Source organism: Aquarana catesbeiana, linkage group LG06 (assembly GCF_042186555.1).
Source record: "Aquarana catesbeiana isolate 2022-GZ linkage group LG06, ASM4218655v1, whole genome shotgun sequence".
Taxonomy (NCBI): Eukaryota; Metazoa; Chordata; class Amphibia; order Anura; family Ranidae; genus Aquarana; species Aquarana catesbeiana.
The window spans coordinates 395,112,403-395,130,870 of NC_133329.1; the positions used below are offsets into that span (position 1 = coordinate 395,112,403).

General features: G+C 44.6%; 1 protein-coding gene across 1 annotated transcript in view; it reads right to left on the reverse strand.

Moving 5' to 3' along the window:
- TMBIM1 (transmembrane BAX inhibitor motif containing 1) overlaps positions 1 to 18,468 on the reverse strand; it is a gene marked incomplete in the record, with an annotated part of 128,651 nt that overhangs the window by 36,680 nt on the left and 73,503 nt on the right. Inside the window, 4 exon segments of the mRNA XM_073634385.1 lie at positions 905 to 1,000; positions 2,725 to 2,812; positions 11,649 to 11,686; positions 14,849 to 14,888. Of these exon segments, the coding sequence (XP_073490486.1) occupies positions 905 to 1,000; positions 2,725 to 2,812; positions 11,649 to 11,686; positions 14,849 to 14,888 (262 nt within the window).

Consider the following 18,468-nt stretch of genomic DNA (forward strand, 5'->3'; position numbering starts at 1 on the left):
ATTCCCGTCGGAAAGTCCGATCGTGCGTGCGCGGCTTACGGCTGCTTTTTACACTGATGCGCTGCGGTTTACCCAACACGGCGGGTGCAGAGCACTGTACCTGTGACTTTCCTGCAGGTTAGCTGCACTTTGCTATAGACTTCTATTATAATCTGCAGGTGTGGTGCAGTCTCTGAAAGCGCCCCAAACCCGCAGGTAATAACAGAAGTCTATGGCTCAGCGCAGGGAACCCGAAGGTACACTGCGCTGCATCTGTGGATCAGTTTGAAAGCAGACCAGTAACCACTGCAAAGCAAAGCATATATACACTGTGAGTTTAGTAATAAAATTACCTTTCATAAGTCTTCTATTCAGGTATCCAGCTGTTGATGTCCCAGGGGAAGTGCATTTGGCATCACTCCGCCTGTGACAGGAGCCGGCGCTATAGGGGAAGCATCGGCTTATTTTCGCTTGGCTGCGCAGCCACTTCCTCCATTATTCTCAACACTGATGCTCTAGGACAAGGGTCTCCAAACTAAGGCCCTCCAGTTGTTCAGGAACTACAACTCCCATCATGCCCAGTCATGTCTGTGAATGCCAGAGTTTTACAGTGCATCATGGGATGTGTGGTTCTGCAACAGCTGGAGGGCCGTAGTTTGGAGATCCCTGCTCTAGGATGACGGGTCAGCAACCGGCGATCTGGTCTTGCCAAACTGCCATCCCAGAGAAGGAGGTCACGGGTTACATCAGAGGGCTCCGTGGGCCACTGGTTGGGCACCCCTGGCCTACATCCTCCATCTCCTACATTTTTTTTTTTTTCCACAAAAGCAGCTAAAAATCAAGGCATGATAAACACTGATTGGACATTGCGGTGGTGTTCCCTCCTCTATAAGTACGGACATTTTTTTATGCTATATATACTTACGTATTTAAACGCCAGGACGATGGCGGTCACAATCCCCGTAACAAAGAGGACTATCCCCAGAACGGCGAACAGTCCGGCACAGGAGGTGAAGTCCACCTATCCGGGAGAGAGCGCAGTGACATGTTCATTATCACATTTAAAAGAATTCCAAAACATATCAGTTATTAAAATATATTGAAGCTGAATGTCATTTACAGTGAAGCCAACACTTTATTTAGCTTTGTAAATAGTGGAGCTTCTTTCTCTCTCAATCAACATTGAATATTTTGAATCCGCAGTGCTGCTAGCATTAGTAAATAGATAGGAAAGTAAATCATATTTAACTTGTTTTAAACTGTTTTTTTTTTTACATGTCTTAAGTTACTTCTTAGCTTCCATGCCTAGGCAAATGATGTCATACACCCCATTGAGTCCTCAGGAGGGGTTTTCTCAGTTAAGCACACTCTCCTGTCTGTATGCCAGAGCTAAGGGCAGATGGATTCCAGGAAGTAATTGCTACACAAATCATCTGCCCTTACTCAAGATGGCCACTTCCAGAAATGCTAGGGGTGGTGTATTTCTAAGTGATTTCTCAATAAAATAAAAGCATAGTGACATGGATGGATGGATAGAGTTTTTGGTTTGTGGTGCTCAGATACAGTGTAGTTCCGCTTTTAACGTGTTGTAAAGTCTCCAGGTTTTTCACCTCAATGCATTCTATGTGAAAAACCTCCTGTAATGCAGCTGCCCCCCATTTACTTACCTGAACCCAGTCTTTCCAATGACGGGGATGAGCACACCAGCTCCAGCTGGTATCTCGGATCCTGATTGGATAGATTGATAGCAGCGCAGCCATTGGCTCCCCCTGTTAGTTCTGTTATATTCGTTATGTTACGTTAATATGTTTTCAGATAATTCGTTATTTCTGTAGTGTCGATATTCGTTATACTAAATCTTGAACCATGTCAAATTAATTCGTTATATGAGCTATAATTTTATTCGTATTAGTTGAAATTCGATATTTATGTATGTATATATATTCGTGATAATGATTCATAGTTTGGAAAGTTGTTTATTGAATCTTTTAACACACACACAATGACTATATCTCTTCTCCTCTGCTCAAATACAATACAACACCCTTCCCACTCAGTTCTCAGGAATGCACTTTACCAGTAATCCAACCTCCAGCACAAAATTAATCAGTTGAGTTGACCTTTTGTTTCATTAGATCTTTAACGAATTACTGAATCATGTCGAATTCATTTGTTATATCCGCTATAATTTCTTTCGTATTCGTCTTATTCAGACATTCCAATGTATCCGAATGTCCGAAAGATGCAAAATTCGGCTGAATTTTCGATTCGTTACGAAACAAATTGCACAAGCCTACCCCCGACCCCTGCACTCAGCCTCCCAACCTCTGCACTACTTACTCCCGACCTCTGAGTTATATACCTCTGACCCCTACTCTCAGTAGGTCAAGTTTTTCTTTTAATCCATACACTGCCCATTGTTACCGCAATTTGGCCATAGTCCCAATTCAATGAAGCTCTATCTATCTGCTCATAGCTTCTCTGCTTTATATATCCGACTTTGTTCCAAAAATCCGTGACCAACTGTTAAATAATAGGGGCAGAAGTTTTGTGGGTGTGGCTACAACTGTGGGTGTGGTTACAAGTGGGCATTATCAGAAGGGTGTACCCAGATTTTATTTCCAAAACTGTCATGGAACAATAGCTCCTTTGATTTACATTTTTGCAATTATGGTTGTACTGCTCATGGCAAGTTGAACTCAATAATTTGGTTCGGAGCACACAGAGGCCAATGATCTTCCTCACCTTGGTCTGGAAACAGAAAACAGTCACAGCGATGGTGACGATGGCGGTGATGGCCAGGGTGATGAGTACCGCTTGGGTGCTGTAAAAACTGCAACATAAGAAACAAAATAGAATGTCATCATTCCATCAAGGCTCCATCATTTATCATTGGTGCGTATTACACTAAATGGTCTATTTTATACAGTGAATCCAGAAAGTATTCACAGAGCTTCACTTTTTCTACATTTTGTTATGTTACAGCCTAATTCCAAAATGGAATAAATTCATTATTTACCTCAAAATTCTACAAAGAATATTCCAGAATGACAACGAGAAGGAAGTTTGTTTGAAATCTTTGCAAATTTATTAAAAATAAAAAACGAAAACAAATGTACATAAGTATCACAGCCTTTGCCATGACATTCAAAATTGAGCTCAGGTGCATCCTGTTTCCACTGATCATTGATGAGATGTTTCTACAACTTGATTGGAGCCCACCCGTGGTAAATTCAGCTGATTGGACATGATTTGGAAAGGCACATGTACATGTAGTCCAAAACAGGACAGCAACGCTAGCCCTCCATAGATATAGTAAACTGAGCGTGCGTTGTCACCCTGAGACAGGAAGTGCATTACTGGCAGGATCGCCAAGTGAAAATAAAGGGAAAAAAAGGACCGATAAGCTGCAAAATATAGCATTTTTGTTTTTTGGGTTTAGATACACCTTAAAGTGATTGTAAAGGTTCGTTTTTGCTTTTTTAAACTAAACACAAACACACAAAACACAGACAGCAGGACTCGCCCCCCACCTCCGTGTCACTGAATTTGATTGACAGCAGCGGGAGCCAATGGCTATCAATCTATCCAATGAGGACCCGAGACAGCGGCTGGAGGTGCTGGGCTCGTGCTCGTCGCTGGAACAAACGGATTCAGCTGCAGCACAGAAGGTTTTTCACTTTTATGGCCCGTACACACGATCCGAATATCGTATGAAAACGGTCGTCCAAGGAAGGATCGTACGATTTTCGGATCGTGTGTACACTACTTTCGACAGCCGATCACGACCGTTCATTAGACCTTATTCGATCGGGCATGCACGAAAATTTTCCTCGTACGATTCCAGATCGTACGATTTTCGGTTAGTCAGTATAGTTGTCGTGCGAAAATTCACTACAAAGAGATTACAACACATGACATCACTTCTGATTTTTTTTTCTGTCGTACGAGAATTTTCGTGACTTTATTTAGCTAACCAATTTCTACTTTCTACTTGCGACTATTAAGTGAAAACGGTCGTATGATCAGTCGTACAATATTCGGATCGTGTGTACGGGCCATATTGCAAAGAATGCATTAAGGTGAAAAATCTTAAGACTTCACAACCCCTTTAAAGTAATTGATCCGGGCACAGGCAGGCTGCATATGACGGGCACTGGTGAGGCTGCTGGGCACAGGCAGGCTTCATATGACGGGCACTGGGGAGGCTGCTGGGCACAGGCAGGCTGCATATGACAGGCACTGGTGAGGCTGCTGGGCACAGGCAGGCTGCATATGATGGACAATGGTGAGGTTGCTGGACACAGGCAGGCTTCATATGACGGGCACTGGGGAGGCTGCTGGGCACAGGCAGGCTGCATATGACAGGCACTGGTGAGGCTGCTGGGCACAGGCAGGCTGCATATGACAGGCCCTGGTGTGGCTGCTGTGCACAGGCAGGCTGCATATGACGGACACTTGTAAGGTTGCTGGGCACAGGCAGGCTGCATATGATGGACACTGGTGAGGCTGCTGGGCACAGGCAGGCTGCATATGATGGACACTGGTGAGGTTGCTGGGCACAGGCAGGCTTCATATGACGGGCACTGGTGAGGCTGCTGGGCACAGGCAGGCTGCATATGATGGACACTGGTGAGGTTGCTGGGCACAGGCAGGCTGCATATGACAGGCACTGGTGAGGCTGCTGGGCACAGGCAGGCTGCATATGACAGGCCCTGGTGAGGATGCTGGGCACAGGCAGGCTGCATATGATGGGCACTGGTAGACTGCATATGAGGGTCACTGGTGAGGCTGCATATGACGGGCACTGGTAGACTGCATATGAGGGTCACTGGTGAGGCTGCATATGACGGGCACTGGTAGACTGCATATGAGGGTCACTGGTGAGGCTGCATATGACGGGCACTGGTGAGGTTACTGGGCACAAGCAGGCTGCATTTGATGGACACCGGTGAGGCTGCATTGATCTCCTGTATCATGTCTGCAGTCTCTGACCATCTTCTGTATCATATCTGCTAGAGGTGCATCAAATTGAAATTTTGCTAATACTATTAGCAGTGTGTTTAAGTTGAAGTAAGAGAATGCAGACACGATACAAGAGATGGTTAGAGACTGCAGACTGCATTTTTCTTGACCTTTCTTGCACTAAAAGGTGCCAATAATGGCAAACAATAAATTCATATTAATTTAAATTGATGATGTTAATTAAAAAGTTGAATATAATACTTTCTTAAGGTATGGGCCCCGTGGTGGTCCTACACACTCCCCAACCTAAATCCGACTAGTCTAGGTCTGTAAATTCAATTTGAACTAACCTCCAGCCTGGGGGACCCCCCCCCCCCCCATTTCCTCTCTTCCTGGGCCTTTCGCCCGCCGCTCTGCTCTACACTTACCTCCCTCCCTCCTTCCCCCCCCCCCCCCCGTTGTGGTATATGTGTTCTTTCCCTTTTTCTCTTTTCCTTTTTTTTTTTTTTTCTCTCTTCTCGTGTTTGTTTGTCACACTCTTCCCTGTTTTGCGGACAACTCCGCTCACCCTTGTCTGCCTCAGCCCCTGGGCCCCATGGCTTGGGCATAGCGCACTGACCTCCGGCCCTGGTAGGTCAATGTCAGTTGATAAAATACACTCTTAAAATATGTTTCATTATGTACTTTTATGTAAACCTCTTTCTTATGTTTTTTGTACATATCCCCTGCGTGGGAATTCATTATCTGGGGTTTTTCCCTTCTTTTTTTTTTTCCAATAAAAACATTGTACCAAAAGTTGAATATAATACAATTATATATAAAAATAATATAAATATTTTTTTAAAACTGTCATTTTCGGTATCGGTTTTCGGCCAAGTGCATCCTTCATTTTCGTAATTGGTTTCAGCACCAAAGTTTCCATTCGGTGCACCCCTAGTTATTTTTGACGTCTAATGATTTTATACACAGAATGCCAAACGGAGTAAGACACCGCTACCCTCATTTCATCACATACTGTAGGTGTGTGGTTTCTGAGGAAAGAGGCGACTTCCTCATCTTCCGGGTCACAACCTCAATTGTGTCTCTGAATAGCACATCATTCTTTTTTGTAAACTAAACTTGTCCGACCTTTTTACCTGTTAGTTTGCAAGACTGAGGGACCTGCAGAGTGTAGAGCCTCTGATTATCTATAAAACATTAAACACTTGACCAACCCCCCCTCCAAAATGACCAGACGACATATTTTATTTGGAGTCCAATGGCTCCAGTCTTTTATTACAAACCATTAAGTAAAACATTCACAAGAAAACAAGTTTAATGCATATAATATAGAGCTGCACGATTCTGGCTAAAATGAGAATCACAATTTTTTTGCTTAGAAGATAGATCACGATTCTCGTCAAACTTTGCATGAGAGATTGTCAGAGGGGGTGAATCGAGATCACGATTTTTTAACGATTAATTGTGCAGCTCTAATATAATACAGTCAATGCATAACAAATAAACCAACCTCAGCTTATGCCCGGTCTAAGGTCTTTGAAGACCTATATACTCACGATTAACCGGTTGTATCTGCCACCCAATCAAAGGCCCCCAGCCGCAACTACACCGGCTCAGTTGTATCTGCCACCCAATCAAAGTCCCTCAGCCGCAACTACACCGGGTCAGGGACAATTAACCACTTACGTACTACCAGATACAACCTAATTAATACCCCGATATTACCACCGTATTGTTAGGAAGGGACACCCATACTTCAGATGGGCCCAACCCACAATTTCCCACAATTATTTAACTAGCACTGCCTTCAAAGACCCAATAGACCCCCTGCCACAGCACACGAGCGTGACACTTTACGCATGTGTTGCCCCCCCAAACCGGAAGGCCCGCTGAATACACTCCTTCAAAAAACTAGCTACCTCCTTGTTCACCTTTAACCTGGCTTTGTTGATCTTTTCAACAGAGTGAGCCATACGCCACGCAGACCTGGCAACTATATTGGACAACACAACTTAGCCCGACCCAACAGATAAAGTAATGAGAAGAACAGTTGTCTGCACTCCAACCAGTGGACAACAGGCATTTCCTGAACACCGCCCTAAACTGGAATCGAGACATTGCTGTTCCTTCTGCGTGCATAAAGAAAACTCCAGGAAGATTTGCTCAAAACTGTGAAAAACCCCCCACAACCAGGACAGGGCAAACTGGAGAAGAGGGAACCCCACAACTCAATCCAAGAACCCCTCCCCGACTGATCAGTGTTAGATTTTCGTAACAGGATACCCAAGTAGTGTCCCGTAACCACACATCCTGTGCGCTCAAACCACCCTCCCCACGTTTGTTACGGCTTACCAATTCCCCCACCCGAAAAGCCCCCCCGAAAAAATAAATAAAATGGCCAGCGCAAAGACGGCCCAGAACAAGCTAACCTCATAGGTGGAAAAACCATGTGTACATCATTGTCCTTACGAGAACACCCCCCATCCTCATTCATCAGATCGCTCCATTCCTGAGACACTCTGCAGTATGAGGACCAAGTTGACGCACATACTAAATGACGAATTGAGAACTTGGAAGCGGCAATGCAGTGCTCCACAGCTGCTTGGGGCATGGAATTCTTCGCTGCTCCGCTTCCAGTGCCAACTGATGGAATCTGTCCCACTGGAAATGAGACAAAGCATCAGCCAGGAGTTATCAACTCCAGAAACGGGCACAATTCCATGGAGAGTACAATGGGAAAACAGTTCCCAAATAGCCAAATTACACAGGGCTAGATCAAAATTGGAAATCACCTGCTCCAGCCAAAGAGAGACCATTTTAAGAAACCAGAAATGAATCCCACACTCGAAAGTCCTTACGCTGATCCTGCCCCAGCCCAATATAAGTATGTGGTGCCTTAATGCCAGCTGTAGCAGCTGCCAGTCTACAAAAAAAACAAAAAAACAAAACATGGCCCATGGGCATACTGCAACAAGCAAAATTCAACTTCCCCAAGAGAGATTGCACAGCATGAAGTTGGATTATTTTTATTTTTGCCTTCGCCTTCAGATCTTCAAGTTTGTTCAAAGGCAAATGATATTCCATCGCCCCGGTGTCGATGGCAATACCCAGAAACTACATCTCAGTGGCCGGGCCCTCCGTCTTGTTAGGGGCCAAATGGCACACCAAAAAACTGGAAAACATGATGGACCATGGCCAAAAGTGAGGCATAGATAGTACTTCCTGCAGACCCTATGCACAAGAAATCATCATGAATGACTGAATTAGGCTGGAAGCATCCCGAACCGCCCATTCCTCAAAGGAACTAAACATTTCAAACAACAAACAAGAAATGGCACAGACCATTGGTAAACTTCTATCAACAAAAATCTGCCCTTGCCATTTGCACCCCAGCAGATGGCAACAACTAGGATGTACCGGGAACCAAAGAAAGGCTGCCGCAATATCAGTTTTGGCCAACAACGTACCTTTACCATACCTAGGGACCCGCGACACTGCCATATCAAAAGAAGTATAGGACACCATGCAAAGCTCCAGATCAATGGCATCATTCACTGAACCCCCTTTAGGATGCGACAAGTGATGACTTATCAACTTATTTGGTTCTTTTTTGGGGATAATACTCAAAGGGGAAATACTGGCGGTGAATCAAAAGGAGGCCAGCCATGCGACCCAAAGCAACTACTTTGAAAAGTTTTCCTGAAAACGGCCACTGGAAGTAAACAAGATGACTGCAAGCTATCAGCCATAGGAGGAACAACCAGCAACTGGCAGGGTATCAGAAAAACCCTACGAGAAACCCAGCTGCAACACACGAGCTGCGTTCCTGTTAGAATAACGCTTTAGGAAAGGCGCCATCTTTTCTACCTTCACTTCCCTCTTTCCAGCGTCACCTCCTTTTCCTTTTCCACGCTTGAAGCATCTGGACAGCGCATGAGACCCTCCACACCCTGAATAGTCATGACGGAAACAGCACACGGTGCCAAACTTGCAAGATCCGGCATTGAGTTGCCAACATAACCCCCTGCGATTTGTGGCCGGTTGTGAAGAGGCTGCCGCACCCTCGGCCCCACCCTGAAAGGGAGGAACCGAACTCTGTAGAGACAACATCAGTTTCATCCAGAAAATTAAATTTCTGTGGTCCCATCGTAAAGAGGGCCGGACTGCCTTGTGCTGACAAAATCGCTTGTCATAGCAAAACCAAGCAACCCCACCATAGACTCGCTGGGCTTCACCGATAGAGTCCAGATAACAAAATAAAAAGGGGGGAGCAGTTCTCAGGGGCCTTTTCCCCAATGACACTAGATAAAATTGCACACGCCTGCAACCAGTTTGAGAACGTACGGGTTATCAACCGATACCGCTGTTTTCTTCCTCCTTCTTACATCCATCTGATCTAACTGTTAAGTTAAATTTCTCCAATGGCAACAAAGAAATACAATTTCCACATACTCACCCTTCCATATACGCTCCTTCACTTCTGGTTTTAGATGTGCACCCAAAAGCCCTTCAAAACACACATACACATCGCATTTTTGCAGCATTTGCCAGACGTACCCCATCAACCCCGGCGACTCCTTTGTCAGCCGCTTTGTATTCCAAAACCTTACCAGCTGTAGTTAGTGCAGACGCTGCCAGCCGTTGACCGGAGGAATCTGACCGTCCCACACCCGATCCCTGCTGAGCTGTCAACTAAGCCCCCCCGGAGCCTCCTTGAATAGAGATTGAATAAGAACAAGAAAGAGGACATGAAACAAAATGCTCACCTGGCTGCTTCTGTCCCTCAGGACATCCAGGCGCAGAACCGGATCCCCGTGCAGCGCGCGGGAGTTCAACATCTTCAGAGCCGCTGAGCACCCCTTCAGACCGGCTCTGTTCACTAAGCCGCGCTGTCGCTCTCTCCCCTCAGCAGGCTCCAGGGTTCAGTTGCCGGCCCCAGAGTCCGGTGGGCGCCTGCTGATGATGTCAGCAGCCGCCGCCGCCACATCGGAACCCGGGTGATCCCTCTCCTACTCCCCCCCCTCCTACTCCCACGCTGGGATCTGTGAGGGGTGGAGAAAGCCTCACCAGCCGACGCCTGGCTCCTTCCATCCGCGGTGCACGTTCTTCGATGCCACAGGGAAAAGATGCCACCCACGTCTTCTGTCACTGGAGGCCCTGGTTGCTCCCCGGACCTGGCCGGCACCTGCTGCTCTGCCACTGCCACACCGTGCCGCACTAGACATAGGCAGGGAGCCTGTATAGCCAGCCGCACCATCCATACTGCGAAGGTGTGAGGGCAGGGGAGTAGGTGCCAGATAAAAAACACTCCCGCCCTGGGTTCGCTGTAGAAGGGATTTCGCCCGACTCGCACACCAGGGGAAGCAGGCATGCGCTTGGCTGGTGGGGTCAGAGGGTCCCTTGAGGGGCTCCCAGACTCAGGAATGAAGAGCTCAGAAAGCCTAGACCTCCTAGCATGTGGGTGACTTAAAGAGGGCCCAGGAAAGACCTGCCTTCAAAAGTTTTTAGTTTTCAAAGTCTTATGCCGCGTACACACGAGCGGACTTTGCGGCAGACTTGGTCCGGCGGACCGGACTCCGTCGGACAATTCGATCGTGTGTGGGCTCCAGCGGACTTTTTTTCCCAAAAGTCCGATGGACCTAGAAATAAAACATGTTTCAGATCTTTCCGTCGGACTCGAGTCCGGTCGAAAAATCCGCTTGTCTGTATGCTAGTCCGACGGACTAAAACCAACGCTAGGGCAGCTATTGGCTACTGGCTATCAACTTCTTTATTTTAGTCCGGTCGTACGTCATCACGTACGAATCCGTCGGACTTTGGTGTGATCCTGTATGTCCAAGTCTGTTCGTTTGAAAGTCCGACGGACCTATGCTGCAAAGTCCGTCGGAAAGACTGTCGGACCTAGTCTGTCGAAAAGTCCACTTGTGTGTACGCGGCATTAGGCTGCTTTCACACTGCAGCCGCGTTGGCAGTAAAGTGCCGCTCGTTTTAGTGAGGCTTTACTGTGGTTTTAGCAGCGATTTTTGGATGCTAGCTGGGCGCTTTTAACCCCCGCTAGCAGCCGAAGAGAAAGGGTTAAAACCGCCCGCGTTGCGGCGCTTCCGAAAGTGCTGCCCATTCATTACAATGGGCAGGGGCGGTGTAGGAGCGCTGTATACAGCAATCCCAAACCGCCCAAAACATGCTGCTTGCAGGACTTTTTTTCCTGCTCTGCAAGCGCGCCGCCCCAGTTCGGGTGGCATGGGAGGACGCTTTACATGCGCTATTTTTAGCGATAAAACGCATGAAAACGCCTTTAGCGTAAAAAGTAGCCTTACAGAAAAGGTAAAAGGGCAAGTGGTTCGCAATTTAGTTACAAGTGCAGTTGGCATAGTCATCAAGCATGATAATGAAGTACAGCAATGCATTATATACTGTAATTACAAGTAAAAATATATTTTTTCCTTTGAACAGTCATGTTACTTGTTAAGGAAGAACACATGCCATAAAAGCCTGTTTGTAAGGTTAAAGTATACCAGTGGTCTGTGTATTTATTATTGTGTAGAACATGCACAAAGTCAACCTGTTTGGCCCTGCATGGCAAAGCACAGATTCACTTTAAACATAACATATTGATAAGTGGAAAAGGTTCTATAAACACTGAAGGATTCTGGGAATGTCACCGGTAATACATGTTTATATAGTAGTTATGGGATGTACTGTACCTGGCAATCGTCCCAGTCATGAAGGACATGGCCAAAGTCTGAAAAAAGGAAATATTTCAAGTTATGTAATCTGCAGACAATCAAAACGCAGAACTGTAAAGTACAAATGTATCTTTTCCATAAACCCCAATGGATACATTTTTTTAATACCTTATCCTAGTAATAAGTAGAATGGCAGAAGAAAAAGTCTCTTGCCTCGGTATTTGCTCCTTAGGAACTTAGGGGGTCACTAGTTGCATTATCCACAACATGATGAGGAGGTGTCATCGTCCTCACCGACCCGAGATACTGTGGAGCATTATTTTGGGGTGATGTTCTAAGAACATAGGGAGACTCTATTAATTGTCAAACAAAACCAAAGAAAGTTCCCAGCTCAACTCACCAACCAGCCTCAAACCAACCGAATTGTCCTGCCCAATATGTCAGACAGGACATATTTGCACACATTCGCAAATACAGTGGAACCTTGGATTATGAGCATAATCTGTTCCAGGAGAATGCTTGTAATCCAAAGCACTTGCATATCAAAGGGAGTTTTCCCATAGAAGTCAATGGAAATGAAGATAATTCGTTCCGCATTGACTTCTATTGCATGCAATACCGCATGTGGCCAGAGGTGGGGGGGGGGGTGCCGGAGAGAGTCATAAATACTCAGGGACAGCTCGGCTGAACTCGGAAACCCTCGGGAACAGGGTATTTCCGAGTGTATCCAAATATTTCCGAGTGATTCCGAGTATTTCCGAACGGCTCAGAATGGCTCCGAACCGTTCCGAATGTCACCGGCGGCCCCCGCACCTCTGGCCAAATGCGATACTGCACAGCACATTAGCTGGAATGCTGCTCGTTTTGCGAGACAACACTCGCAAACAGAGTCAGGATTTAAAAAAAAAAGTTGCTCGTCTTTCAAAATGCTCATTAACCGCGTTACTTGTTAACCAAGGTTCCACTGTACATGTATAAGCTGCAGAGCCACTTCATGGCACCCCATTATTATCTGCAGTCCTAACTCTAAATTTTTGAGAGCCTCCATAGTAGAAGTACATGCATTCTAATGGATAGGCAGAGGGCAGGTGAGCCTGGAAGAAGCCCACCCCTCCTTAAAGGCACAGGGGGCGCACTGGACACCCAACACATAGCACAATGGCAGCAAAGGTGTCCAGTGCGTCCCCTCGCCAATATTCCAACAGTAAAACATAGAAAGGAAGTCGGGACTTTATGTGAGGCAAGTGGTAGCTGAATAAGGTAATGCTTATATAAGGGGAGATTTACTAAAACTGGAACGTGCAAAGTCTAGTGCAGTTCTGCATAGAAACCAATCGGCTTCCAGGTTTTATTGTCAAAGCTTAATTCAACCAGCTGAAGTTAGAAGCCGATTGGCTACCATGCACTGCTGCATCAGATTTTAAATGCTCCAGTTTTAGTAAATCTACCCCCATAATGACTTAATGAGTTTATTATGATAAAGAGGGGATAGAATCGCACTCAGTATATACATTAAAAGCCACTACATATATGTAATTGTTAAATGAAGAAGTGCAGTTCAGAGATACATAGAATTAGAAATGGTTTATGTATGTATAACCTTAAAAACTAAATAGCAGCACATTCCAGTGACCAATGTATAGAGTGTACACTCCGTGTAAGAGAATAATGAGTATAACAGGGATTATAAAAAGATGCGATGATGATTGGCTAAAACAAGGTTGCATCCTGTCAATGATCAACGCGTTTCGTGTAAAAACACTTCATCAGGAGCGGATGCATCTGTTAGTCTGTAAAAAATATATACATATAAATACTGATAAGTTCTGGTAAGAACTCCAGAATCAAAGTAAGGGAAATAGAAGATGTTATGATCTGGTTACTTACATGGGACTGGAAAACAGGAGAATGTAATGCTGCAATTGGAAGGAACCACTATTCCCCTTCCTTTGATGCATGGCCATAGCAAGCAGCCAAGCCAACACCCAATGTAAGCTGACCTTCTGGGCAATACCATATTTTGCCCAACGACTCTCTGCATTGAGTGGGTGGCGGGCGGTGACTGACTACCCTCTCCACCCTCCTGACTGCATGGCTTCGCCTCCTCACTCCCAGGGGTACCTTTCTCAAGGCCGACAGCCAGGTGACATCAGTAGAACACTCTTAGGCTGGGTTCACACCATCTCTGCATCCGTCTCACAGCAGGGGGGCCGGTGCGTCCTGGTTCACCGTTTCAGGTCCAATTTCAGCCTGAATTTTGGGCTGAAATCGTACCGGACCTGCTGCGTAGATATGTGAACTGACTCCATAGAGAGCCAGTCAAAATCTCCTGCTTTTGTGAATTGGATGTGGGGAACTCTCATCCAATTCGTAATGGTGTGAACCCAGCCTCACGCTCTTCAAAGCAGCATTGTGTCCGAATAGGGCACGCCAAGGCTGGATGTAGTTCAATTATTAACATGGCTCTTTTCTAGTCGCAGACTCCAACACAATGGCAGCATATAAAGAACATATGGTCTTAGGTCCTGTCTGAAGCTGCTCATATCTTCTGCAAAAGGGCAGTCACTCCCTGTAGGCCTGCTACTCTTCTCTTCCTTGGGTAAGGAGGGGCAGAACTGAGGGGTTAAACCAACTCCCCAAAAGGAGGAAGAGCAGGAGCACAGTAGATAGTTGGTGCTTCTTCTCCTTCTTCTCCACTCTGACCCACCTCCCTCCTTGGTCCTGCTTAAACTCCCAACCTTCTCCCAGGGGTAGGAGGCACCCTAAAGGGGACCTGCTCTACCACCTGCCTACAACTGCGCAAATGTCGGAGGGGTAGGTGAAAGCCATTTCATGGCTATAAGCTTTCTGAATAAATACAATCATCTACTTATGGCTATAGTAGGTAAACGGTTTTCCTCAGGTATCTGCAACAAGCCCAAGATGCAAATCAGTGGGTTTAATTCACTACAAGGATCAAAAGGCAGCCTGATGAGATCCACAACATCATGCCTGTATCTAAACAATTTGGGACAATTGAATTAAAGAAATAATTTTGGGACAGCACCAAAACACCTGTATTAAAGTACCGGTGTCCCAAATGCTCTCTGAGGAGTGATCTAAATGTAGATCGCTCTTCAAAGAGCAAAGCACGTGTGAACGAGCCCTTATAAAAAGGTGAGGAGCCGATACCAACTAACAGGATAAAAAGAATAGCATAAAAAATGGTAGATACTCACAAATATAGCCAGAAGGATTATATTCCAGGGGAAGCGCCTCCTGAAAGGCGAAAGAGATTTAAAAAAGGTTATAACAATCCTAAGATCCACAGCCCAAAAAAATGTACGTTAGAAGAAAACTATTTTAACTTTGAGGGATGAGCAAAATTAGGAATTTACAATTAGTTAAAATGTCGTTTAAAAAAATAAATATCAGGACATTTTGGTGAGATGTATTGAGGTCAAGGGGGAGGCAAAAATAAAGAGACTTTTAAAGCCCAATTCGTTTTTCTGTTTTTTTTTCCTTTTTTTTTTTTTTAAATAATTTGTGTAGCTTTAACAATTCCAAAATCAGCTCTAGCTGCAATACTCACCTTATCTCCAGCACTGGATGGGGAAGGGACCATGCACTTGCATAACAATCTTGCCAGGAGTGCCACTGATGTCATTACATCATTAAAGACCACCCAATGCTGCAAAAGTGTGAAGATGACCAAGAAGCACATGTGCCACGTGACGTGGCCAGCCAAAAATAAAGGTATACAGAAATGTAGAGTGAGTTGAATCTGGAACTGAGCTTTAAGGGGCTTTAACCACTTCCCATCTGGGCCAATTCTGGCACTTCGCTCCTACATGTAAAAATCATTTTTTTTCTAGAAAATTACTCAGAACCCCCAAACATTATATATGTTTGGTTTTTTTTAGCAGAGACCCTAGGGAATAAAATGTTGTTGCAACTTTTTTTGTTGCATGGTATTTGCGCAAACGCAGTTTCATGAATTAAAAAAAAAAAAAAAAACACTAAAATTAGCCCATTTTTTTTTGTAGAATGTGAAAGATGATGTTACGCCGAGTAAATAAATACCTAACATGTCACTCTTTAAAATTGCACTTTTGGAATGGCGCCAAACTTTGGTACTTAAAAATCTCCATAGGCAACGCTTTAAATTTTTTTACAGGTTACCTGTTTAGAGTTACAGAGGAGGTCTAGAATTGTTGCTCTCGCTCTAAAGCACGTGGTGATATCTCACATGTGTGATTTGAATGCCGCTTACATATGTGGGCGTGACCTACGTATACGTTGGCTTCTGTGCGCGAGCCCGCGGGGACAGGTAAAAAAAAAAAATTTTAGACTTTATATTACTTTATTTTTTTTATTTTTACACTCTCTTTAAATTTCTTTTGTTTGATGACTTTTATTCCTATTACAAGGAATACAAATCCCTTGTAATAGGTATAGTGCGTGACAGGTCCTCTTTATGGAGATATGTGGGGTCTATAAGAGCCCACATCTATCCTTCAGGCCGGAAAAGCTGAGATCAAAAAAATAAAATAAACTTTCTCGGCCTTTCCAGCTGCGTCCCCGGGGTTGTTTCCTTCCGCAGGCCCAGACGTGACGTCATAACGTCGCGCCCGGGCCTCCGAGGGTCACAGAGATGAATGGGGACCAATCTGGTCACCAGAAATCTCTATGCTCAACTTCCAGTGGCGACCGATTTGTTCTCCGGAGCGCCGATCTCACGGGCGAGACTGGAGAAGCAACGGAGGGCAGCTGGAGGGACATCTCATTTCACTCCTCAGGACACATGCGATGTCTGTGCAATGCAAATTCAGCCATACAGATTGTTTGGCTGATTCGCATCGCATTTGGACCAAAAACAAAAAAACAAAGTTCTTCCTCAGTTTAGGCCGATATGTATTCTTCTACATATTTTTGGTAAAAAAAAAAAAATTTGCAATAAGCGTATATTGATTGGTTTGCGCAAAAGTTATAGCGTCTACAAAATAGGGGATCGATTTATGGCATTTTATTTAATTTTTTTTACTAGTAATGGCAGCGATCTGCGATTTTTGGCAGAACTGTGATATTACGGCGGATAAATCAGAGGCTTGACACTATTTTGGGACCATTGACAATCATACAGCGATCAGTGCTATAAATATGCACTGATTATAGTAGAAATGTCACTGGCAGGGAAGGGGTTAACACTAGCGGGCAATCAAGGGGTTAAACGTGTTACCTAGGGAGTGATTTTAACTGTGGGGGGAGGGGACTGACTAGGGGAGGAGACCGATCGGTGTTCCTATATACAAGGAACACACGATCTGTCTCCTCTCCCCTGACAGAACGTGGATCTGTGTATTTACACACACGGATCCACGTCCCTGCTCTGTGACAAGCAATCGCGGGTGCCCGGCGGACATGGCGGCCGCCAGGCATGCGCATCGGCTCCCGATTGACGTGGCCGGCGCGAGAGGTCATGCTCTCCACCTTGTCCAATCGGAGAAAGCTTTGCATTCATTAAAGAAGAAGTAAACTTCCCACAATTGTTTGTACCTATAGGTATGCCTTTTAATAAGGCTTACCTATAGGTACTGTAAATTGCACAGTTTAGGAGATATTTACTGTATAGGCCGCCGATTATGTCACCGGCGCATGCGTTCTGATGGAACGGACGCCTGTGCCGTTTCTTCAGAGCCCTGCGCCGTGACTGGTGGCTCCTGCGCGCATGTGTCGTCACACGTCTCCGGACAGTCACACAGCCGGAGTCTGTAGACCCAGAAGAAAGATGGATGCGGCCTCCAGTGGTGACAACGAGGGCTTTGTTTGCAGCTAAGTTTAAAAGGAATCCGCTATGCAATAAGAAATAGACATGTGCACTGCCAAAAAAATTGTTCATTTTCGTTTCATTTGTTTTTGTTTCATTTTATGGGTCATTCGTTATGATCGAAATTTCGAAAATGCGAAATTTGAAAATGTTGAAAATTCGGAAATTTGAAAAAAATGTGAAAATAGGAAAATAAGAACGAAAATACGAAAGAACAAAAATCTGAAATAACTAATAACTATAAAATTCTAGGTATTGGAATTTCCTTTAAAATTTGTCTGTTAGTGAACGTAACAAATATGAATTTATCCGAAGTTACGAATAATCCGAAATAACAAATGCCGCATCTAAACGCATGGATTGTCACAAATTGATAATAAAGAGTTTTTATTATTATTTATTATTAATTCCATTCGTTTAGATGCGGCATTCATTAGTTCGGATAATTCGGAACTTCGGATAAATTCATATTCGTTTACCACCAGCCAAATTTGAAAGGAAATTCCAATACCTAGAATTTAATAGTTAGCAATCGTTATTATTATTAGTTAGTTATTATTTCGGATTTTCGAATTTTAAAATTTTTAGTTCATATTTTCGGATTTTCGTACTTTTTTTCGGATTTTCGAATTTACGTCTTCGAAAAGATTTATTAAACGGTTTTTCGTTAACGCAAATATTTCCGAATTAACTAATTTGTCGAATTTCGTAGAAGAGCACGAATTAGGAACGAAACGAATTGCACATGTCTAATAAGAAGCCAGTTTGGGCTTTACACACATATATATATATATAATATATGTATGTATGTATGTATGTATGTATGTATGTATGTAGGGTTGGGGTGGGGGGACAATTTATCCAAGCATTAGATGAGGGGGTGGAGGGGGGGTATTCTGCTTTGTTTGGGGAGGGGGGAGAAGGGTTGGGAGGATAGTAATTTGTGGTTTAAATAAGGTATGTAAATGTTATTACTGTTACTGTATTCCTGAGAAATATTTATAAGAAAGAGAGAGGGAGGGAGGGAGGGGG